Source organism: Salvia hispanica, chromosome 4 (genome assembly GCF_029641045.1).
Source record: "Salvia hispanica isolate PSC_SH4W2 chromosome 4, Shi_PSC_v1, whole genome shotgun sequence".
Classification (NCBI taxonomy): domain Eukaryota; kingdom Viridiplantae; phylum Streptophyta; class Magnoliopsida; order Lamiales; family Lamiaceae; genus Salvia; species Salvia hispanica.
In genome coordinates this window covers 1,601,369-1,624,451 of record NC_142695.1, presented here as the reverse complement: position 1 = coordinate 1,624,451, position 23,083 = coordinate 1,601,369, and the positions used below count along the sequence as shown (strand labels likewise).

The following is a 23,083-nucleotide window of genomic DNA, read 5'->3' as shown; positions in this document are numbered from 1 at the left end:
CTGAAGCAGTTAAATATATAAGGTGAATTTATTTAAGAAGACTTTTCTCTTGATTTACAACCTCAGACCTCACCTCCCCTTTCTCTCACTACCCAAGAGCTTATCGGCGAGTCTGTGAAACCGGAGCTCGCCTTTCAGTTTCCGATCGGAAGGTATATATTTCCTATCTCTTGATTCTGCATCCAGCTGTTGATCGTCTTGTCTTTATTTCGCCGCCATTTTTCTTCTCTAGGGTTTTAGGTTCACTTTTCAGATCTGTGATTTTCATCATCTGGTTTAGGGTTTAAGACTGTGTGTGTGTGCAATGATGATATTTTGCTCTTGATCCATGCTCAGATGCCGTGAATTTGATTTTGTTTATTATTTGTTTAGGAAGGAAGTTTGTGAAATGTATGTAGATATGCAAGCGTATTAAGATCCTTTCATTTACCTGTAGAAACCTTTTTATGGTGTTTTTATGAAAATTATTTTAATTTCAATTGTATTACGAATTTTTGCTTGATGAGCTGAATTTCTAGTTTTTTATGCTTTATTTTCATGTGCATTATTGTGAAGGATGTATTGTTAATTAGTGAAGCGAATATAATTTGGAGTTTGAGTTCATTGGTGTTTTTATTCTGAATTTACCTTCATTTTTCAAATCTGTAATTTTTTTTTTTGTTCGAATGATATACCTTCATTGTCTGTCTTGTTATGGATAAGTTATTCGTAGTATGCAGATAGTGAAAATGGTAATCATGTGCTACTTGCTGCGTGGGTTGGTTGGTTTCATTTAATTTATAATTTTTGTTGGTATTTTTACTGTTTGTAATAGTCATATACTGATATACCTACTGTATTTTTATTCTAAAATAGTAAAATGCCTTCCTATCTATTGGTTTGGATGGTGAGTGATCCGTGCCTTTTTTTTGCCTGTGTTGATTTTCATCTCATGTATGGACATTCCCAAACAAATTTTTGAAAAGCTGTGCTTTTTTATTTTGGGTTGAGTATCAGCTTAATAAGGATAAGAATTGAGAAGTAGTGTGTGTGTGAAGTTGAGCTTAGAACTTTAGATTTAATTAGGAGAAAAGCAGAAGGGAATTAAGTGCTACTTAAATTTATTTGTACATGTCGAGATGATTGCTCTGTTTTCTTATCTCTAGGTGACCTTCACAAGTTTTGTGAAGCTTTTAGTTTGATGGCAGTGATAGTTCCATTTGCTTTATCTAACTTCTGTTTTTTGGTTTGATGTGCAGGACTGACTTTGGGTGTAATGGCAGCGAGACTACAGCAATTGCAAAGCAAGGCTTGCCAAGCCACACAATATGTGTCCAAGCATGGCACCACCTACTATAAGCAGTTAATGGAGCAGAACAAACAATATGTAAAAGAACCAGCAACTGTTGAAACATGTAGCGAATTATCCAAGCAGCTGTTCTACACTCGTCTTGCCAGGTTACTTTTTGTCTCCCTATATTTCGCATGAGTTTCTATCAGCATTGATTTTAATATTTATAGTCTACTGAGGTCTATCTGCTTGAGCTTGTTATCAATGCATTATGCAATTGATAAATATCAATATCAATAATATGCAGCTCTGCCATTGACAAGCTAAATACTTGAGGCAGATCACAAAGCTAACTGATGATGGACATTGTGTGACGGTTTCACTGGATTGCTTATATGATTGATTTACGCTCTTATCAACGCCTCATTTGCTTGATTCTTCTGTTCTGGGTGAACATGTTGTTTAGATATTCATTGAATCTGATGTGTCTAGAGTTGCTATAAAAATTTCAAGCTCCATCCTTTATTTCTAGAAGGATTCCTAATTTACTCTGTACACCAATTGCAGCATTCCTGGTCGCACTGAGACCTTCTGGAAGGAAATCGACTACGTGAAGAATATGTGGAAGCACAGGCAGGAAATGAAGGTTGAGGATCTTGGAATCGCTGCTCTGTTCGGGCTTGAATGCTTTGCATGGTTCTGTGCCGGTGAAATTGTCGGAAGGGGATTCACATTTACCGGCTACTATCCCTGAAAACGGACTGGGTAATAATTGTGGGAATGATTCGCGTACTCATGGTCGGGCAGATTGTCATCATGCAAGTTTTTTTATTTCAAAGAGAGTTTGGCAAGCTGATAAATCAGTGTTAAAATTGAAGGCCTCAATAATCAGTACATCGGTATTTGAATTTTCTCTTAGTGGAGTGGTTTTGAACTTCACATTGTTTTTATCTTCATTTAGATATTGTTACTGTGATGAATGTAGCTCCTTATAAAAGTTTTGGTGTTGCCTTCATAAATTACCACCAATCTCTATCTTTGCCTCAATAATGGTTCCATTCCTACCTCTTTTTGGTTTGACATTCAAGTTAAGTGGATTAATAATGGTTTTCCATTTACTTTGTGGAAATAGTGACTTGAATCCTGAATCTATTGGTTGGAGGAGAAACTAACAATGAAGTTTGTCCTTACTTCAAATGCTGTAGTTCTTTGCTTCTTCCCAGCCTAGAAAAAAATGATAGTATGTTGAAAGATTTTAAAGTGTTCACATCATATTTTAATATGTTTATGTAAAAGTATTTGATGTAAATATGAAGGTTGAAATGAATATATGAACTCACATTTCGGTTCATCACATCATAGTCCCACATTTAACCCAAATCAAAGTGTACGCTACATTCTACAACAACTAATAATACTTAGATTTAATAATTTTTCGGCTGATTTTAAAGTAGCAAGAATAATCAAAATTTTACTAGTATATTTTTTCCAATAATTGTTCCCTTTGTATGTTTTCATAGTATAATACTGTATCATGGAACTTTCGAAAAGTTGGATTTTTCTCACAAACTTTAAAATTGACAAATAATATCACGAATTTTACCCCGTGTTTGTTTTTTTCCCACGAATGAAAAAATTTCCACAAATAATATTATGATATGGATTTTTTTCATAATTTCTCGACAACAATTTTGAGAGGTTTCAAGTTTTTCGATCTTTGAAGATAGTTTGTTTTGAACACACCCTCCAAAATTGTTTTTCAATCTATTAAAATAACATGAATTTTTTCATTTGTGAAGGGATATTGGCATCTAATATCACGAAACTTTTAAAAAGTTGGGTTTTTCCCACTAACTTTAAAATTGGCAAATAATATCACGAACTTTACCACGTGTTTGTTTTTTCCCACGAATGAAAAAATTCCCACAAATAATACTATGATACTGATTTTTTTTCGTAATTTCTCGACAACAATTTCGAAAGTTTCAAGTTTTTCAATATTTGAAGATAGTTTTTCTTGAAGCATACCCTCAAAAATTGTTCTTCAATCTATTAAAATAACATGAACTTTTTCATTCGTGGAAAAAATTTAACATGAGATAATGTTCGTGATATTATTGGGAAAAACACAATTTTTTTAAAGTTTGATGATATTATATGTCAATATTCCTTTAGTAAATGTGGCCGAAATAGTTTGAGTAAAATCCCAAATTAGCCCCGCATGGCAGTGGCAAATGATGGTGGAGAAGCGCCGGCTGACCAATGGCACAACAGATGCCACGCAGATTCCTATTCTTCTGGAGGGCTATTTCGGTAATTCACCTCATTCAAACAAACTGATTTTTCTTTAACTGAAACGCCACAAAGCGAAGAGACGAACATTTCAAGGGAAGAAACCCACAGCTCCGCTGTATACCATTCCAGGGAGGGAGAGAATGCTGCCGCGATCCGCCGCACATCTACATCGGACCGCCGTCTCCACCGCCGCCGCATTCCTGATCTTCTCCGTTCTGATTGCTGAATCCACCGATAAGTCTCCGGTATTCGTTTACCGCACCGTTCGATTTCAGATTCCCGATTTCTTAATTTGATCTGTTGAATGTGTGTGACAGGTCAAGTGCAGCACGACCTGCGCGGCGGAGAACTGTGATAGTGAGTATTTTTCTCGATGACTGGTTTACGTTTTTGTTGTTTTGTTCTTCCTTCTGAAATGTGTGCTCTAGCGATTGGGATTAGGTATGGGAAGTACTGCGGAGTAGGATGGACCGGATGTTCCGGGGAGAAACCTTGTGATGATGTGGATGCTTGTTGCCAAATTCACGATGACTGTGTCGGCATGAATGGTAATCACTCGGCAGCTAATCTATTGTGGGGATTATGAAATTGAATCTCAAACCATGTGATTAGGATAGTGATTGCTTGATTTTCATTTGAGTGAGTGTGTTTCTGTCTATATCACATTCTGGCTCAATGCTTTCTACGCTCTTGTGTTTGAGAAGAAGTTTCTCTTTGAATAGAATGGATCTTCAAATATTATTTGTGAACATTTTGTTGGGTGTTGGGTTGTTGAGGCCTTGCGAGCTGTCAAAGTGATGCTAGAAACTTAAATTTTGTGCTTGTGATAGTCAAAACATGGGAGTGGGAATTGATTGATTAAACAAATATTGGATATGTATGAAGATGTCCTGAGTTACATAGATGTAGGCTTAAGCCTGCCTTGACATCTGTTCAACAAAACTCGATGCATAATCCTACAAGGTTGTAGTGATTATTCTTTGCCTTTGTCAAGGTTCATATGTAAAGTCATACCATGAACAGTCATATATCTTCCCTAATTTGCCTATACCCACTGTGCTGATGATTTCTGTTGCTTGTGGAACATTTTCTGTCTGTAATGAATCCCAACCATCTTATTCAGTTCTCCCAATTTTTTCATTGTGTACTATCTTAGCAATTTATATGCATCTTGTATATATCCTGCGCTGCCTATAAATTTCTCTTAGTGGTCTGGTTAAGTGATCAGTCAAAATATGTTTCTTAATAGCCCCTGTTTCTATTCATAAGAGTCTTAAATTCCAAATTACACAAGAGAAAGTCGTGGTTAACAATTTGCTCGATTTGGGAACATGTTTCTTCTGATTATTGCCTATAAACTAAACTAACTTCACTGGTTTGTCCACAAGTACTTCGGTTTGCTAAACTCGACTTTGTTCCTTCCTTGAGTAGTCTTGCTTGTAAGAAATATGAGATTTTTCCTGACTGAAGTTTCTATCGAATAAAATCCAGGGATTGTGGCCTATTTTATCTTATTTATATCATCCTTGCTAAGAAATATTGCGACCTTAGGGTCTAATTTTAATAAAATTCATGTCATGATTAAACAATACTCCTCTTTGGCTCAATAAAATCCCCATTATCAGGCAAAGTTGCAAACTAATTGCTATTCATGACAAGTGTTTCTGCTCTAGCTTCTCTCAAAATTACCTCCAATGATACATCAGAAGAAATGCTCTCTTCTTCTTAGCTACAATGATACTAGCTCTATCTACCGTCACAGTTAATATTAAAGAGGCCATTTATGATAATCGACTATTGAAATAAAAGGTTAATCCTTACCAACTTGATCTTGTTGCTCAATGATCAATTCATATCATGGCCATGCTGTCCTTTGTTCCTTCTCCTTTTGTCAGTTCCTTTATTGATAAAGCCAATATCACTCATGAAGCAAAGATGAATCCAAAAGGTGTATGGTTCTTGCTGGTCCCAATTCTGACTCATTTTAGGGATATATCAAACAAGTTCAGTACTCTTTGTGAATTCTAAGCTTTATACTGCGCGTAACAGTAACATTCTACAACATGTCAAATATAGAGCTTATGCCGTTGATGTCTCACTCATGCATCATTATTACAGTTCATGAAATTGGCTTGATAAAGCACTCTTTAGACAAAAAACTTACCTTCTTTGTTTCACATCTGCAAGATGCGTATTTCATCCTCTGCTAGCCCAGCTCATCACACCAATATCAGCTCCTACTGTAACCTTAACGACTTTGTAATATATCTTAAAATGTCTGTTAATCATGGATTTTAAGACATGGAGAGTGAGCTTTCACTTCAACTGGAGGTAATTTTTGTCACAACTGCTTCATGACCACACTGATTTGTTTTTCATTTTATGCACTTGCAAAATTAATCTACCTTTGCATAGTTTACATTCTTAAACTGAAATGCCCCCTGCTGATATAGAGTAAAATTCTCAGCATGCCTGTCCACATTAAACTCTGCTTGAAACATAACTCCGAATTAATCCGTCTAACACAATCAGGTGTGATCAACATTCAATGCCACGAGGAGTTCAAAAAGTGCCTAAAGAAAGTACATATATCGGGGAAGGAAGGGTTCTCCAAGGCGTGCCCATATGATACAACAATACCTACAATGATACAGGGAATGGACATAGCAATTCTATTGAGCCAGATGGGAGCTCCAAAAGAAGACCTTTAGTAGATTAGCTAAATTCAGGACACCATTCAGGTAAAGAGTTACATTTGGAAATTTTCTTTCTTGATTCATCTCCATGATAGAGTAAGGATGCCAGTAACATTCTTTTTCTGGTATTTGGGAAGATTTTTTTCTCTTGACATATAAATGAGAGAGTTGATTCATGTATTTCTTATTACACTAGTGGTCAATAAAAATGGGCTTGTTGATTGTTCTTGGCATTTTGTTCAACTTGTCATATTTGTGCTTATATGAATACTAGTGTCTGCTTTGTAAGTGAAACTTGAAACAGTTATCAACTTAATCTTACATGAGATGATGAATTGCAACTTAGTTCGTAAAACGTGTTGCTTTCCATCAATAGGTCGAGAGTTCGAGTCATGGTTAAATGGTAAGGTCGTGGGTAAATGGAAAACTATTATTGATGCAATTTAATAATTTATTAAAAAAATAATTTTGAACTTTTTGATATCTTTATTCTTCAAATAATCAATTCTTTAGGGTCCCCAATTCTTATTTTATCAATAATCATATCATTTCCAAAAAAAAAATGAATGATTTGGATAAACAATTTTAATACTACTTCATAATATATGAGAGAGAAAGAGAGTACAATATTTTAAAAATAGGAAAAAATGATAAATCATCAAAAGATTTTCCTTCATTGGTTTATTTGGCAAACTTTCCATTTCAATATTGCAAAACGTGTACGCGGTGGGAGGTAATTTCAGAGGAAATTTCACATTTATTGATACTTAGCCTAGGAGTGAAGCCTCAAAATATTTCCTACTATTATTATGATATCTCATTAATTCGTAGACTCGTTGTACCGCGTTGCACGTTCTAGTGTTTTACAAGCTAGTTTGACTTTTAATTTTTTTTGTATTAATCATAACTCTAATACTAATTTTAATGATTTTTATTATTATAAGTACTTCAAGATTTGATCCCTTTGGCACGAACCAAGGCATACGGATCCTATTAGATGCAAAAACAGAAGCAGAATAAATAAAAAAGATCAAAACAAATCTTTCGATAATCTCGGACCCACCACAAATGTTCTTGGGTGATAGAATTGAATAAATAATTATAGTATTTAAGATATAATTTTAATTATTGATAAAAACTTGTTTTTATTTCGACGTAAAGGTACTTCTACTAACTTTAAACACAATTTCGAATAGATATGTTTATCAGGACGTACTAGCATATCTCAATTAAAAGATACTGTCTTTATCCGAATATTTTCATATAGAATTTATAGTACTAGTTTTAGTGAATTGATAAAAAATGACTATATTTTGTGAATGAATAGGATACTATTTAAATTTGCTTAAAATCTCCATTGAATGCATCATATATTCGCAGTATGCAAGGGAAAGATAGTGTATTATGACTCCAACTTTTTAAGTGCATCAAATTTAGACTAAATATGAACTTCATTCTTGGCCTTGAAGTGCCTGATTTGAAATCGGCACGTATATTTTTAAAAAATATACTCTAAAAATAAAGATAATGTATTTTTACCTCTATTTATATATATTAATTTTATAATTAAATATCTGTGAAGAGATTAGTTGAAAAAGACATTTACTTACTAAATAAGACATCGTAAAATAACAAATAAGATACTACAACAAATAAATGAAATATTATTATACTGAAAATACTATACCGTAAAGCTGGATTTAATAATTTTTTAAAGATTGAATCTTATAAAAATTATTCATCTACATAGATAGGATTCATTATTTAATTTCAATAAAATGTCACATAATCCTAAAATACTGATTGCCTTAGGAGTATTGTTCTTCCTTTTATAAAAAATTAACTTCCATAATCCAAAATCTGAAAATAAGGTAATTGCTCCACAAACACAAAAAGGGCAATTTCGTCAGCGCAAGTCACTTTCCAAAGCTGGAAAACCGAGTTATTCATTCAACACTATATATTGAATAATTTTCTTCGGTAACCAATATAGATAATCAATATTCTTCCCTCTCTCCATCAAAAATTTTCAGTGGTATACATAAATCTCGAGGGAAAATCCGGTATTTTAATCTCTATTGGTCGAGCAGTTGCAGAGATTAGCATCAGTGATCGCAATTTTGGAAGATGAAGAAATCGAAGTTTCTGCAGAATTCAAAGGACATGCTTTCCAGGAGCTTTAATCCAACAAAATGGTATCTTCTTCAATTTCCGCGCATTCAGATATATAGATCATGTGGTGTATGTGTGTGCGATTTCCTTTTTATCATCAATTTTGTTATAGGAAATTTGCTGTAGTTTCTGTCCACCAAATTACGGATTTCTTTTCGTTTTTCTATGTTCGATTAGTGTGAATTGGTGTCGATTTTGGTGTATTAGAGGTTTAACTAGTAGGTGTTGAATTGGTTGCAGCAAGATTTCGTTGAAATTGGCGGCTTCGAGGTTGAAGCTCCTGAGAAACAAGAAAGAGGTGCAAGTGAAACAGATGAAGAGGGAAATAGCACAGCTGCTCGAGACTGGGCAGGATCAGACGGCTAAAATTCGAGTAATGATGCTGCTTACTATTTCTTTTGGATGTGTTAAAGTAGATGGCTTTCTAATGGTTGTGATTTGTGGTTTGAACTTTAAGATGGGTAAACCTTGGGGATTACTGCATTAACTAAGATTGTGTTGTGATTAGGCTTTGTTTGATAGCATCATATTGCTGTTATACATGCTCAAGTCTCTGGGGGAAATCGGGGTTTGCGAAGCATAGGCTTGGAACGACTGTTTTTGGAAAATTACTTATGGTCCTCACAAACAATGTTTCTTGGGAAGACTAAGAATATTATACTTATTATTCTTGTTCATACTAAAAATAAAGAGCTCATGCCATGTACTCATGCTTTTAAACACATATTATCATTGGTTATGGAATGGAAGGAGTACTGCATAATACTAGTGCTGTCAAGTCTATATAACAAATTTTCTGCTGCTTGGCTGTTGCTATAGCAAGTATTGAGTGTGCATCTATGTTGGTTTACCATGCAATAGAAATTCCGATGGCCTTGTCAGTCGAACCGTTATTTTCAATAGATTAGTTGTAATTTCATTTACTATTTCGTGCCAAATTAGCTAGCATTGAACCTGGACTTTGTGCACTGGGAAGTTGTATTTGATTTAGCTGGTAATATTAATTTAGTCCATCTGAATATACTTGCATTCTGATAGCAAAATATAAGTATGACCGTGGTGATTTGTAACATATGCATGCATGTTTGTAGTAAAAATATTGATAATTGGTTCTTGATTTACTATCTGACATTAAGAAAAGGAAAGTCTGCATCTTAAGGAACTTAGTGTTGTAGCCAACTTGAAACTGTATATCACCTTTTGTACTATCACTTTGTATTCCAATACCAACCATACAAGAGATTGACCTTTTGTGCTAATGTTATAATTTTCAGGTTGAACATGTGATTAGGGAAGAGAAGATGATGGGTGCATATGATCTTCTTGAGATTTATTGTGAACTTATTGTTGCACGTCTGCCAATTATTGAGACACAAAAGTACGTATATCACGCCCTATAATGTTCATGTTTTCTTTTTTAACAAGGTTGGTAGTTGTTAAATGCTTTTCATTATTACCTTTTCTATTTCTATATTTTGCATCCAAATATTCAAATTACGTACTACTCCACTACATAGGATATAAAGTGAATGGCTGTCTTTATCTTCAAATTTTTATTTGCATATATTGTGAAAATGGAAACAGTATCATGTTCTGCTCCTGGGGCATTCTTTTTAATTTGTTTCCAACATTCATGCAGGAATTGCCCCATTGATATGAAGGAAGCAATAGCAAGTATGGTTTTTGCATCTCCAAGATGTGGGGATGTACCTGAACTTTTAGATGTAAGGAAGCAATTTTCAGCAAAATATGGAAAAGAGTTCATTACTTCTGCCATAGAGCTCCGTCCGCAGTGTGGTGTTAGCCGTCTGGTATAATTGGAATCTTATTATTAGTTTTCTTATTTAGCCCTTCAATTTGACATTCTTGGCGAGGCTTTTCTTTAATTGCCTCCTCTTTTGCAATTGCAGTTGGTGGAGAAGTTATCTGCTATAGCTCCTGATGGACAGGCTAAAATCAAAGTTCTAAGTGCTCTAGCAGAGGAACACAATGTTAAATGGGATCCTGATTTATTTGAAGAGAAACGTTCGGTATGTGCCACTGATTTGCCAAAATAGTTTAGTTGATTTTGTGATTTTGCATACAGTATTCTTGTGCATTATTATATTCTAGAGGTTGAAATATTGAAAAGAATTCATGTATGCTCTCCTATTTTATCAGGGCGGGACAAGTTCCATCAAGAATGAGACTGTGTATTCTGATTCTCCTCGTTTCGAAGATGCAGAAGTCCATGCTCACCCAAGCAGCAGCATGAATAGTTCGCCACTGAACTCTGTTCAACAGCATGCTAAAACACCTGGAGCAGAAAACCCACCTTCTGCACATACTTCTAGTGCCAGCACCAAAATTGAACCCAAAGCTGGGCCTGCAGGTACATATACTCAAGTCAATTGAGTAAGAACCATTAATTTTATTGCAGGTGCATGCCTTCTTAAATGCATTATTTCTTAATTCCTGTAATAGGTGAGGATATTCCACAATTTTATCAAGGAGATACCCATAGTAGCCATCTCAACGACCAAAGGTGGAATATGGAGTTCAAGGATGCTGCATCTGCGGCACGGGCTGCTGCCGAGTCAGCAGAACGAGCAAGCATGGCTGCTCGAGCTGCTGCTGAACTTTCAATTCATGGTAGGATTTTGGGCCAGTATTCTACTGAATCACATAAATCAGATGATTATAATTCAAAAGGTGATGGGCTTGAAGTTCCCCCCAACTTGAATTCATTTGAAAGAGTTTCTGAAGCATCAGCGAACAAATCGTCTTCAGAATATACTAAGTCAGGGAATGAGCACATAGATGGAATTGAATCTAGCAATCCAATGACAGATACAAGATCTGAAGCAGTTTCTTTCAAGTCGAAAGCGTCAGCTGATGATGAATATTTAGATCATGGTATTCCATCGATACATGAGTACACTCAAGAAAATTCATCACATGAGGTACAATCAGAAATGTATGAGGCTGAAAATGAAAATGGCCACCCAGAGGAAGTTGAGAATCTTGGAGAAGAAATGATTGGTAAACAGGAAGATTTTAGCTCTTCTTACTCTCGGTCTGGTACTTCTGATTACGCCAATATGTTTGCAAATTATGAGGAACAGAAATTTGAAACTGATATTGGTGAAGATCCTTCTGTGAGTATTGGTGAGACCGGCACTCATGACGAAACCTCCGACACAAGCTCTCATGACTTTGTTGCTGCTACTTTTGATCAATCTGATGCTGAGAGTGATGATCCTGGGTTTGATAGGGGACCTGTATACGATGAGCAGGATTTAGAATTTCATATGCAAAAATCCCCTGAGCGAACATCAGTAAACATAGATCCTTGGGATCTTAGATCTGGCTCGAATAATAGAGTAGAGTCTGCTTCTCCATCATTATATTTTACGAGAGAAAGTCCATTCCATGATATTTCCAGAAACACTTCACTAAAAGAGGATTCTGAGCTGGATCGTATGCCAGCGGTGAGATTTGATGATTCTGATGGGCCATCCTCAGAAAGTGACGAGGAGATAAACGCTAGTATGGTAGAAGATTCTAGAGACATTTCACGCGAACAAAATGAAAGAGGTCGATTAGTTAATTCACAGTTTGAGAAAGAAACCGTACAGTCAGTTGTATCTCCCTCTAAGAATGAAGGAGCTTTAGCATTTGGTAGTGGAAAGTTTTCCCTTTCTTCAGATGATGAATTCAGTTCCTCGGACAAAAGACAGTGGAAAAGAAGCCAAATTAACATGTTTGACACAGATATGAAGCCATCTTCTAAACTACCAGCATTGGGATCTAATGACTCTTTTATAAACTCAAACAATGTTGGTGATGAATCTGATCCTGAGAATGGGCAGGGGCTGAATTTCGGAAAATTGACTGGTGGGCTTCGCCATAAGGGTCACAGCCATCTGCCTTTTTTTAAGAGCCGATTGGATGAATCATCTTCTGTCAAGGAGGAGGGAGAGACTACTGCCACAAATACAAGTTCCACTGGTCCCTCTTTTGTCGAGCATCATGGTATTGGCACAACGCAAGAACACAAGACAGCCTCAACAACTCAAAATCTGCATTTTGAATTAGATAGTGACAGTTCTGAGGAAGAATATTTACAAAAGAGTTCCCGTCCTCAACAGCCTCGTAGTGCTGCCAAACTTAGAACAAAGTTGCTACTAGGATCTTCAGATTCAGCTTTTTGTTCTGATGACAGCGACTTGGATGAGCAACCGACAATAGAGCCTGTTACCAAGAAAAGTCCTCTGCTGAGTGGGATCTCTCGAAGAACAAAAGCTTCTCCTTCTATTTCAAAGAAAACTTCTAATCAGCAGATGCATCCGAGATCTGAAGCACTTGATTCTGATGGCGTGGATAGAAAACCTACAACATCCTACGACACTGGGGCTCCAAAAAGACACGAGTCCTACAGGAGGAACACGGATAAAGAGAAAACGTACGAGCAACCTAGCTCTGGAGTGGCTCCTGTGCCTGCTAAATCAACTACTTGGGGATCTACAGAGCAGCCCGCCTCTTCAAAAACTTCTGTAATGAAGCAGGAGTCTGTAGAACGACCTAAGCCTGAAGTCCGTGATTCTGACAATAGCCTGGGAAAACAACCTTCAAGCTCCTATGCCTTCGATAAACAACAAGAGTTTCAGCCCTCAAGTGGGAAGTCTAGTCGTGTGGGAAAATCCGAGCAGCAAATACCAGCAGAAGCAGCTGCTAAGCATGCAAATTCAAGTTCGTGGGGAACTGCAGAGAAACCAAACTCGGGGAAATCAACTTCTAACACAGTGCAAAAGTCTAAGATCTCCCAGAGTTCATCTTCATCTGCTGTAGAACCCCTAAGGAAGGCAGACACAGAGGCAGGCTTATCTTCCAGCAGTGAAAATCCGAAGGCATCAACTCTGGACAAGCATTCGTTAAGTAAAGACGATAGTCTCAAAAAAGCTAGCCATGTTCATCCAAAGCTTCCAGATTATGATGCACTTGTACAGTCCCTGAGAATTAATCGATCCTGAATGTTGTCGTATTGCACGACTCAGTTGCTGTTCTTCATACACACGGTCACGGAGCTGTTTCCTGCTTGAGATCTAGCAGTTGGTGATATTTTTTATGTTTATAGTGATGGCTGCAGAGCCAATATGATTATTTAGACTATTGAATTTATTGTAAAGTTAAAATAATCGACATATAGCGTTTATTGCCTTGACAGCTTCATTTTGTTTCCAGCAGTGGATATGACTATCAGAATCGGTTTATATTATTTGATTTTGAATAATATTTACATTATATTTTGATTTTATAATAAATGAAATAGTGTTTTGATTTTATTTTTAACTGATGGATATGCTGGTTAGCTGATTGCATTGCAGCTTACTCTGCCAAAATACCAATAGATTTTTTTTTTTTTTTTTTTTTGTATTTAAGACCTCTAGCAAATGAGGATCTTTGGGTGCCTCAGCTTCGCAAAATACAATCGAACTCGTAGTTTTTACGCGGGGCTAATCCATATGTCGTGCTCCGAATGACTGCATTATGCCAACTAGTTCAGGACTGAAAAATAGCAGGTTTTGGTAGTACAAAATAAGTATACAATCAAGTCACTCTTGAATCATGTCTCGTTCTATGTGGCTGGAAGGGGCTACGACCCGCAAAACATCCTATAATCAAGAGCTTCTTTCAGCAGATCTCTTTCTCTGCGCAGCAAATGTTTCAGCAACGAGCAGCGGGAAAGCAATGGTTGCATCACAGTGCACCTGCTTCAACAAAGACCGAGGATTAAAGAGTCTACACCAAAGCTGCCTTCCACCAGTGCATTTTGGGTTAATGAAGAAGCAGTGATGTTCAGTGAGAAGTCAAACCTTAACTGTCTTGGCAGAACCTCGAATTTTTCCCCAGGACACGGCTTCATCTGGACGAGCACCTGAATCACTCCCGTCAAACTCTTGTGCAGTGTTAATAAACACTGCATAATCTGCACCATTTCGCATCATATTGGCATTGCATATGTGGTGCTTGGGGAGCCCTCCTCCGAGGATAATCATCCCAGTTTTTCTTGCCCCGGCATGGACAGCCTCACCGTTCATTGCTCTAATATCTGTAATGCAGCAAAGGAGCATTAATCGACCCAGTGAGGTAAACTGGAATGGCATATAATGGGAAGTGATCTACCTTGGACAAGGTCAACCACTAAACCAGGATTCTTGTAAGAGTGGAAGTACAACATGTCACCTAGTGAACCATCTGTTAAGCTAGGGCAGTAAACAGGGATATTGTTCTGCAAGGGAGCATGAGGACCAACAATCCGACATTAAGTAGATGTCACATGTTAAAAAAACTCATATCAACTAATATTCGTAACGAATATCACCAAATATGCCAAACATATCATGATACAGACAACTGCAAAAAGCCCTAACTTTGAAAAGAAAATGTACCATAATTGACTGGGTTATGCAAAGAAATGGCAAAGGAAAGTAATGTAATACTATATAATTTAACATAAGCGTCACAGAGAGAAAAGTTTAAAATCTGACTAATGTAACATGGTCTTAGTCCAGAAAATTAGCTAATGCAAGGCCTGTGAAGTTACACTGGCAAACTACGAGATATGAAGAACCTTAGTAAATAACAATTGTTAGAACATGTGTACCTTATATGCCCAGTACAAGTATGATGATTCATCGTTAATTTCTTTCCCCAGGCGCGCAATTACTTTAGAAGGCGTCCATAGTACATTCTGCAAAAATAAGTAGGAGTTGGAAATCAAGGAAAGGGCATCATCAATAAATATGGAATGGATGCCTTCATAGAAGTTCATTCATGGAATTGCCAAGTAAACATGGGTTATGCAGCATGATATAATCCTCAACATCTTAAGCAAAACCAGAGAATCCTAGTCTTCTCAAGCGGAGACTTGGAATATCTGTTCCACCCCTTAAGCTATAACAAAGTCCAAATGTACAGACAACTAATGGATCCCGTAGGTACTGTAATTTACGGCAACAAAAGAAAAAACAAATTATGATTCCCAATGGAGTACATAATACCTGAGAAGTTTGCTCATCTAGCATCTGATCAAAAATAGGGATGATCCAATCCTCAAATTTACAGTAGTTGTCATTAGGAACCAACAAATTACCAATGCGGTTCAGGCCCTTTGAGCGTAGAACTGCCCCAGGCAGAGAAAATTCGCCTCTATAAGTCGGTGCAAGACACTTAACAAGGTCCTCCTCCACACCACCTGCTGTGGTTACCACAACATCAACCTGAAAAAACTCTATTAATAGAGCCCGACTCTCTCGACTTGGGAAATCAAAAATTAAATTCAGTAAATCCCATGTGTGAAATTCAGGTAATATTGTGTGAAATCATAATGTGGGAACAGTGAATATAAGGCTATCAACATCAGAAAATTATCAAAGGGCTGAATCATCACATACAAAATTCTTTAACGTGTTCATAATCCTTTGTTCAGCTTCTAATTCTTTCGAAATCAATTGGCACTCATATAAAATCCACCACAACTAGTGTTGAGTTAACCAAAATGCAGTCACAGTCAAACTTCAAAATAATCAATTCATTTTCAATTTGAAAGCACATAACTATAGCAATCTCTGAACAACACTCACCATACGATGCTGGACGAGATAGCGGATAATATCTCGAATTCCAGAAGAGGTCAGATTCGAAGTAAAACCTAGAAACACTTTGCACCTCACAGAGTCTCTATAAGCAGGTTCCCTCTCCTCTTCGCTGCAATCATCCGCCGGAGTCTCATCCGAAAGCCTCCAATCTAGCTTCACCCACAATCAAACTAACAGTAAGCTACAAAAATCACTTAAACCTACAACTGCAAATATATTCATACACGAACAACAGCATAACCCTCGCCTTTAAGAGGATGCAGATTAACACCATCTAATCAACATTTTAGGAAGATTAATAAGCTCAATTTCATTATTCAGCAAGCACTAATTCGAAGAAGCTCAATTTTCCATATACCAACAATCACATTGAAATATTATCGAGTAACTGAGCACATAGTCGAAGGCAAACCATTTCATTAATTAGCTGGATGGCATCGCCGAGATTGGAGGCCTGGAAGCCAGTGACTGCCATCGACTTGAGCAACTCGTGGTAGTCGACGCCCTTGTTGAAATCGTAGCCCTCGATTTTGGCGGAGGTGCCTTCCAGTGACTCGGACGCCTTGAACACTGTTGATCGCACGGAGTCGGGTAGAGTGTACCTTGAAGCTTCTCCCATGGCGGCGGCGGCGGCGGAAGAGGAGGAGGAGCGTTTAGTTACAGCGTTAGCAGAAAGCAGCTAATTCTGCAATTCTAATATTGCTGAATATAAAAACTTTCTTTTTTAGGAATAGTGAAATGTACAATTATATATACTAACAATTTATAATTCTTTTTCCCCTTTTTTATACTCCATGTGATTTTTTCTACTCGAGTAAAGTTTCAATAATTTATTCGGATTTTGCAAAAAATATAATTAGAAAAATTAGTCATATGTTAGAGCATCTCCAATGTTTAGGCCAGCAATAGGTCAGCCATAGCCTAGCCAAAAACTTTTCCTGTCATATCAAAATAATAAACTGGACAAACAATAGTTTAGCCATAGGCCAGCAAAATTATAAAAAAACTTCTCCAATGTTTTAGGAATATGGAATTAAATTTACGACCTAGATACGGGAAAATGCAATAATTTCATATAAATTAAAAAAAAGATACATCCTCAAAAAAAAATTACATAATTAAAAAAAATCATAAAAAATATATTAAAAATGAAATCGGCTAGCCGAAATTGAGCTTGCTATGGGGATTAGCGCATCGGCCAACGGATCAGCTAGCGCCTGCGAATCGGCTAGCCCAAATTGCCGCAATGGAGGCTAGCGGATCGGCTAGCCTATCCGCTAGCTTCCATTGGAGATGCTCTTAGGATAAAACTGTACAATTATATACAAACAATTTCACTGAAATTGATGTTATTTACTACTCCCTGCGTTCCATAGTAATAGGGGCGTTTTTCCATTTTCGTCCGTTCTATAGTAATAGAGTCATTTCCCTTTTTAGTAAAAGTCAACACATTTTTTCACACCTACTTTACTCTCTCTTACTTTTTTCTCTCTTCAACTATTAACTTTTTCATTTTCCACTTTATTTTTTCCTTACTTAACTCACCTAACACAATTTTTCTTAATCTCCGTATCGAAATTTTTTGCCTCCATTAGTACAGAATGGAGGGAGTATTTGATTGAAACTAAGTTCCCAATACTGAATATACTGTCCCAAGATTATAAATAATTGAAATTTTGCCTAAATTTATTGTCATATGGATTAAACCGATAAAAAAATTTAATTAAATCTCAAATTAGAATACTAATATAGACAACCACAAGCGAGTAAACTGATTAACTGATTTGTAATATTTGAAATAGACAAAACTGAGTAGTAATAATACGTAAAATACTCCTAATGAAATCCACACGTGGAAAGCGTGTGGATTCAAAGACCCCAAAACAAGGTAGCCATATAAATAGTGAACCCAAACAGCAGCGTCTCACATTTCCCGCCACCAACAGCAAGCATCTCCCGCTTCCCAGCTGAAAACCCTAATCTACCGAAATGGGAACCAAGCACCACTCCTCCTCCGATCTCGTCTCCGACAACAAGAAACGACGCCGTGCTGCCTTCTCCAAAATCGGTACTTCACTGACCTCCGATTTCGCATTACTCTCCGAAATGTAGTTTCAGGTTTTTTATTTACTTGCTTAATATTCTTTGAATTCCTTCGCAGATGCTGGAATTGAAGCCAATGAGTGCATTAAGATATACTTGGGTACGTTTCGGTGAATTTCTCAGTCTAATTTGTTGCTTTTTAGCTGCATTTTCAGTGTTTTCCCCTCATTGTTGTTCATTTTGAGTGGATGCATTTTGGTTTGTTTCTGTGTCTTGTAACACTTGGATGAACTTGAAATTATACCGAATTTTATCGGTTAGCTGAATTTAGTATTATTATGATTATGATTTTCTCTGGTAGTTGGCAGCTTACTGATATGCGCTAGGTTTTTTTGATTTTTTTTGTTCTGATTGGCAATTGGTATGCTTGCATTAATCTAGGATAAATATTGTCGACGAAGATGCTAAGAACAGCTTAGCTAGCTAAGTAGTTGTAACCAACTTCATGTTTTTGTTGAGTATGGACATGCTCACATTTTTAAAACAATAAAAATGACTCTATCAAAAGTACTCATCTGTGATTTGAATCAGTGTCCCTTTTTTGAGTTTCTGCAAATTAAATTGGCATGTAGCTTTGAATTTTTGGGTCGAATTTTGGGTCATTTGTTTCGCTGAGTATGTTAAGTTTATCTTTACTCTTTTCCTCAAACATCCAACTGAATGTACAGTGTCTAGCAAGGATGAAGTGGACTCGCAGAACAGTTTCAGAATCGAACCTGTTGACTTAAACCACTTTTTTGAAGATGAAGGAAAGATATACGGCTATCAGGGACTGAAGGTAAACCTCTGAATATTATAATTTGATAATTTTCTTAAACTTTATATGCTCTGTAAAGCGTGTCATTTAGTATCTTTAAATTTTTGTTATTAGGTAGGTTTAATTTTTCTGTAGCCCTAACCTTTTGTTATTCAGACAATTTTAAGACAAAAAACTAGACATTCATTTATTAGGATATGTTAAAAATTTGGCTACTCCTTTTTACCTCCTTCTCCTTTCTTTGACTTGCCTTTATTCTCATTCTTTCCTTTTCCCTTGTTGTTGTTTTCCCTTCCCCATATTGCTGGGATTGGATTCAACTTACACTGAATCCTTTGTTTTATCATCTTCATCTTCAACATCACTGGCACAGTATTTGTCATTGTCCTTCTCCTTGGAGTCGGCGACTATCATCATTCTCCAAGAGCAAACTCGTTAATGCCTCGAGCATGGAGGTGAGGCGGCCTCAGCTCGAGGCATTAACGAGTTTGATCTTGGGGAATGATGATAGTGTATACGTCGAATCCAAGGAGAAGGACAATGACAAATACTGTGTAAGTGATGTTGAAGATGATAAAACAAAGGATTCAGTAGTTCTGGAAGTTGAATCCAATCCAAGTTATATGGGGAAGGGAAAGAACAACAAGGGAAAAGGAAAAAATAAGAATAAAGGCAAGTCAAAGAAAGGAAAGGGAGGTAAAAAGAAGTGTCAACTTTTTAACATATCCTGATGAATGAATGTCTAATTTTTTTGTTCTGAATATGCAGACAAAAACTAGACATTCATTGATCAGGTAAAAGAATACAAGGGATCATCTGGTTGTATTTTTCCTATAGACCATTTACTGGGTTTGTTATTGGCTTTGCTTGAAAATAAGATCTTCTGGGTGTGCACCAAAAATTGTAGTGTGTGAAAACACAGTTGTTTTAAAAGTTATTGATGGAGCTTATTCCAATTTATTTAGATAATTGAGATAAGCTCTGTAGAAAGATACTCTAATCTATACTTGTGGATTCTTTGGAAATAAATAACATGATCTATTTTCTTTAGTCATCTGTCTCATATATCTAGGTCTTGTATTTTGCAGATAACTGTTTGGCTTAGCAGTGTATCCTTTCATGCATATGCTGATATTTCTTTTGAGAGCAAATCAGATGTAAGTATTCTTGGTCTTTTGTGATGCCTGACATTTTATAGGGTGAACTGAATGATGAAACTGTAAGAAGATAAGTTTCCACCTGAGTTTGTTGTTCTTGGTTTCTTGATTTCTAATAGTTGACAGCACATTAGATGTCATCAGATCCTCTGGATATGGGATGTATTCCACCTTTAAAAGTGATTTTTCCAAGCTCGAGTAAAAATAGTCTGCTTGAAGTACCCATCATATATGCTTCATTTTCTGCTTTAGGGTCGGTCATAGAGTTGGTATAAAGTATAAACAGTGATGGATGTAAAATCTTTTGGCTGCATTCGGACTTAATTAATATGCCCCTGATCCCATTGTCGTCCATTGCAGCAGTTCATTTATATCAGAAAACTTTGTCATGGACCATATGAGCTGATTGCACAGATACATAATTCGATTGTGGATGCAAGCTACCCCAAACTGTAGATTGCAATTTATTGATTTTCTAACTACTGATTTTTCACTTCTGTAGCACTAGCAAGTGTGTTATTATCCTTGGTTATGGGTTCCATGTTCAAGCTTTATTGACTGTTCGTAGTAAATTTATAGGGTGGCAAGGGAATAACAGATCTGAAGACTTCGCTTCAGGTACTCTTTACACACTTTTATGACAATTTGCTTGATCTTTACTGCAAAAGTCATATATATGAAATGTAGTTGTTACCATAATTCTTACAGGATATCTTTGCTGAGAATCTTGTTGATGTGAAAGATGACTTCCTTCAAACATTTTCAACCGAACAACACTATGTAAAGTATGTTGAATCAATAATTTGCACATTCTCTTTTACTCTATGCTGCACATATATTTTCCTAGTAACGTGCGAGTACCTCCTAACTGTGTGCATTTCAGATCCCTTGTTTCCAACTCAGAAGGTCTACATGAAGACACCAATAATGGCAACTCTGATCGCCAACAAGAAGAACCTGCTCATACTGAGGTAGTTTATTCCTTTCTTCCTTACAAATGAAAACAATACATGTTATGGTAAAACATTTTAGTTGCTCTCATCATGCTACCTGACGTTAAAGCTTCTGTCTAGATTGATTATATATAAGTACGGCCTCCAAAATTAAATTCAGGATGCCTTTTGTTTCAGCAATGATATTTCTGGCTGAAATCTGCATATGGTTTTGATTGCTGATACCCTTAGTGTTCGTATAATGATACAAATAAGATCTTACCAAGCATGTATTTTATTTTCTTAAGAATCTTATTCCTGAATGCGTTATCAGTCATTTACCAGCTTCTAAGTTCCGTTCTAAATTTCCCCCCATTATCTTCTTGTTCATTGCAGATTTTTCGGGTTACTGGTACTGGAGTGGGGCTACTTTACAGTCGATTAGTGCCACTCGTTCTTCTTCTAGTTGATGGTATTTATGATTTATCTGTCTGCTTCACACTTTCAGATAGTAACTGTAATGATTTTTAATTTCTTCTTATTTCCTGCTGGCACAGGTAGCAATCCTATTGATGTTATTGATCCGAGATGGGAAATCTATATTCTGGTGCAGAAAGGCCAAGAGGATGGTTGCATGAGGTTACTTGGTTTTGCTGCTGTTTATCGTTTTCACAGATACCCCGATGCTATGAGGCTTCGACTTGGTCAGGTATGTGAGCCTTTGTTTGACTTAAACTTGAGATTCTCATAACCTTGGATTAAGGAAGCATATCATATTATTCTTCCATTACATTCAAATAATTTCTGTTGATGGCAGATACTCATTATACCTCCGTACCAGAGAAAGGGTTATGGTGCTAGACTTCTCAAAACGCTCAACAGTATTGCACTTTCCGAGAATGTTTACGACCTCACCATTGAAGAACCGGTGGACGCCCTTCAACACGTGAGGACCTGCATCGATGTGCAACGCCTGCTTGCTTTCAAGCCGATCCATGAAGCGCTTGGTCCGGCCATCTCTCAGCTAAAACACGAAAATCTCTCCAAGAAAAGCCAGCCACATCGTTGCGAACCTCCTGCCAGTATTGTTGAAGATGTCCGGAAAAGTTTGAAAATCAACAAGAGACAGTTCCTGCAGTGCTGGGAGATACTAATCTATCTCAGACTAGATCCCATCGACAAATACATGGACAATTACGTTACTATTGTCTCTAACCGTGTGAAGGCCGACGTCTTGGGGAAAGAAGCTGAAGGGGCCGGAAAGCAGTTGGTTGATATCCCATCTGAGTTCGACCAAGATATGTCATTCGCGATGTTCAAATCTGCAGGCGATGACTCGAGTGGCATAGAGAAGGAAGCCGATCAGGGTAATGTAGAGGAGCAGCTGCGGCAGTTGGTCGATGACAGGATGGAACAGATCAAGTCCGTCGTGCAGAAGGTATCTGCGCATCGGGCTTGAAAAAAGAAATGCTGGCAGTTGAATTGACTTCTAAGTTCTAACTGATGTTCGGAAGCAAGAATGTGTATTCAAGCCCATACCAGTGTTGTGTTAGGACAGTATAGTGAAAGAGGGAGAGTTGTTGACAACATTTGGTTTCCTGTTACGTGATTCTGTTAACACATTTTGGGATTTAATACTTCTTCCGTCCCAATTTAGTTGAGTCATTTCTTTTTGATAAAGTAACAAAACATTAAATCACTCTTACTTTGTTTCATCACTTACTTTAAGCTCTCTTTATCTTTCCTATTCCCTTTGTCCCAAACATAAGTGAGTCTTATTCCTTTTTGGGATGTCCCACTATAAGTGAGTCATTTTTCTTTTTTGTAAAAAAATATCTCTCTTATTTTATTCTCTTTTCACCTACTTTATTCTTTATTCACTCCTCTATCAATTTCTTAAATCTCGTGTCCAAAAGAAGTGTTTCACTTATCTTGGGTCCTCTTTTTTACTTTTCAACACAATTTCTTAACCTTCGTGCTTAAAAGTTTTGACTCAGCTTAGCTCGGACTTGGGACGAAATGAGTAGTATTTTTCTTGGATTTTTCGTAGTATAAAATAAT

General features: G+C 36.7%; 5 protein-coding genes across 5 annotated transcripts; 4 read left to right on the top strand and 1 right to left on the bottom strand.

The window, feature by feature from the left end:
• Window positions 1-2,292, top strand: LOC125192020 (Mitochondrial ATP synthase subunit G protein). Its single transcript, XM_048089472.2, has 3 exons — window positions 1-152; window positions 1,239-1,437; window positions 1,838-2,292. The coding sequence occupies exons 2-3, from the start codon at window positions 1,256-1,258 to the stop codon at window positions 2,022-2,024; spliced, it is 369 nt and encodes a 122-aa protein (XP_047945429.1). The 5' UTR covers window positions 1-152; window positions 1,239-1,255; the 3' UTR covers window positions 2,025-2,292.
• Window positions 2,293-3,641: 1,349 nt separating this feature from the next.
• On the top strand, window positions 3,642-6,494 carry LOC125193488 (putative phospholipase A2 homolog 1). The gene is made up of 4 exons (XM_048091282.2): window positions 3,642-3,810; window positions 3,883-3,922; window positions 3,994-4,113; window positions 6,098-6,494. The coding sequence occupies exons 1-4, from the start codon at window positions 3,706-3,708 to the stop codon at window positions 6,274-6,276; spliced, it is 444 nt and encodes a 147-aa protein (XP_047947239.2). The 5' UTR covers window positions 3,642-3,705; the 3' UTR covers window positions 6,277-6,494.
• A 1,755-nt stretch (window positions 6,495-8,249) lies between these two features.
• LOC125193601 (uncharacterized) lies at window positions 8,250-13,705 on the top strand. Its single transcript, XM_048091431.2, has 7 exons — window positions 8,250-8,456; window positions 8,674-8,806; window positions 9,708-9,811; window positions 10,073-10,244; window positions 10,344-10,463; window positions 10,594-10,804; window positions 10,897-13,705. The coding sequence occupies exons 1-7, from the start codon at window positions 8,389-8,391 to the stop codon at window positions 13,443-13,445; spliced, it is 3,357 nt and encodes a 1,118-aa protein (XP_047947388.2). The 5' UTR covers window positions 8,250-8,388; the 3' UTR covers window positions 13,446-13,705.
• A 152-nt stretch (window positions 13,706-13,857) lies between these two features.
• Window positions 13,858-16,759, bottom strand: DHS (deoxyhypusine synthase). The gene is made up of 7 exons (XM_048091435.2): window positions 16,486-16,759; window positions 16,059-16,226; window positions 15,477-15,695; window positions 15,080-15,166; window positions 14,599-14,704; window positions 14,289-14,524; window positions 13,858-14,183 (listed from the first exon to the last, which is right to left on the bottom strand). The coding sequence occupies exons 1-7, from the start codon at window positions 16,690-16,692 to the stop codon at window positions 14,094-14,096; spliced, it is 1,113 nt and encodes a 370-aa protein (XP_047947392.2). The 5' UTR covers window positions 16,693-16,759; the 3' UTR covers window positions 13,858-14,093.
• Window positions 16,760-18,008: 1,249 nt separating this feature from the next.
• HAG2 (histone acetyltransferase of the GNAT family 2) lies at window positions 18,009-22,721 on the top strand. The gene is made up of 10 exons (XM_048091434.2): window positions 18,009-18,141; window positions 18,235-18,276; window positions 18,845-18,954; window positions 20,022-20,090; window positions 20,670-20,708; window positions 20,799-20,875; window positions 20,974-21,061; window positions 21,419-21,494; window positions 21,580-21,731; window positions 21,840-22,721. The coding sequence occupies exons 1-10, from the start codon at window positions 18,063-18,065 to the stop codon at window positions 22,479-22,481; spliced, it is 1,374 nt and encodes a 457-aa protein (XP_047947391.2). The 5' UTR covers window positions 18,009-18,062; the 3' UTR covers window positions 22,482-22,721.
• The last annotated feature ends 362 nt before the right edge of the window (window positions 22,722-23,083 follow it).

What these genes read in the sequence shown, in the direction of transcription:
- LOC125192020 (XM_048089472.2), top strand. Translation starts at nt 1,256, where the DNA reads ATGGCAGCGAGACTACAGCAATTGCAAAGCAAGGCTTGCCAAGCCACA. An exon ending in TTCTACACTCGTCTTGCCAG is followed by an intron (nt 1,438 to 1,837) that starts GTTACTTTTTGT and finishes CACCAATTGCAG; the next exon opens with CATTCCTGGTCGCACTGAGA.
- LOC125193488 (XM_048091282.2), top strand. Translation starts at nt 3,706, where the DNA reads ATGCTGCCGCGATCCGCCGCACATCTACATCGGACCGCCGTCTCCACC. An exon ending in AATCCACCGATAAGTCTCCG is followed by an intron (nt 3,811 to 3,882) that starts GTATTCGTTTAC and finishes TGTGTGTGACAG; the next exon opens with GTCAAGTGCAGCACGACCTG. An exon ending in CGCGGCGGAGAACTGTGATA is followed by an intron (nt 3,923 to 3,993) that starts GTGAGTATTTTT and finishes TGTGTGCTCTAG; the next exon opens with CGATTGGGATTAGGTATGGG.
- LOC125193601 (XM_048091431.2), top strand. Translation starts at nt 8,389, where the DNA reads ATGAAGAAATCGAAGTTTCTGCAGAATTCAAAGGACATGCTTTCCAGG. An exon ending in ATCAGACGGCTAAAATTCGA is followed by an intron (nt 8,807 to 9,707) that starts GTAATGATGCTG and finishes TATAATTTTCAG; the next exon opens with GTTGAACATGTGATTAGGGA. An exon ending in ACCCAAAGCTGGGCCTGCAG is followed by an intron (nt 10,805 to 10,896) that starts GTACATATACTC and finishes TTCCTGTAATAG; the next exon opens with GTGAGGATATTCCACAATTT.
- DHS (XM_048091435.2), bottom strand. Translation starts at nt 16,692, where the DNA reads ATGGGAGAAGCTTCAAGGTACACTCTACCCGACTCCGTGCGATCAACA. An exon ending in ATCTCGTCCAGCATCGTATG is followed by an intron (nt 15,696 to 16,058) that starts GTGAGTGTTGTT and finishes GAGTTTTTTCAG; the next exon opens with GTTGATGTTGTGGTAACCAC. An exon ending in GTTCTGCCAAGACAGTTAAG is followed by an intron (nt 14,184 to 14,288) that starts GTTTGACTTCTC and finishes TTGTTGAAGCAG; the next exon opens with GTGCACTGTGATGCAACCAT.
- HAG2 (XM_048091434.2), top strand. Translation starts at nt 18,063, where the DNA reads ATGGGAACCAAGCACCACTCCTCCTCCGATCTCGTCTCCGACAACAAG. An exon ending in CTTTTGAGAGCAAATCAGAT is followed by an intron (nt 20,091 to 20,669) that starts GTAAGTATTCTT and finishes GTAAATTTATAG; the next exon opens with GGTGGCAAGGGAATAACAGA. An exon ending in ACCGAACAACACTATGTAAA is followed by an intron (nt 20,876 to 20,973) that starts GTATGTTGAATC and finishes TGTGCATTTCAG; the next exon opens with ATCCCTTGTTTCCAACTCAG.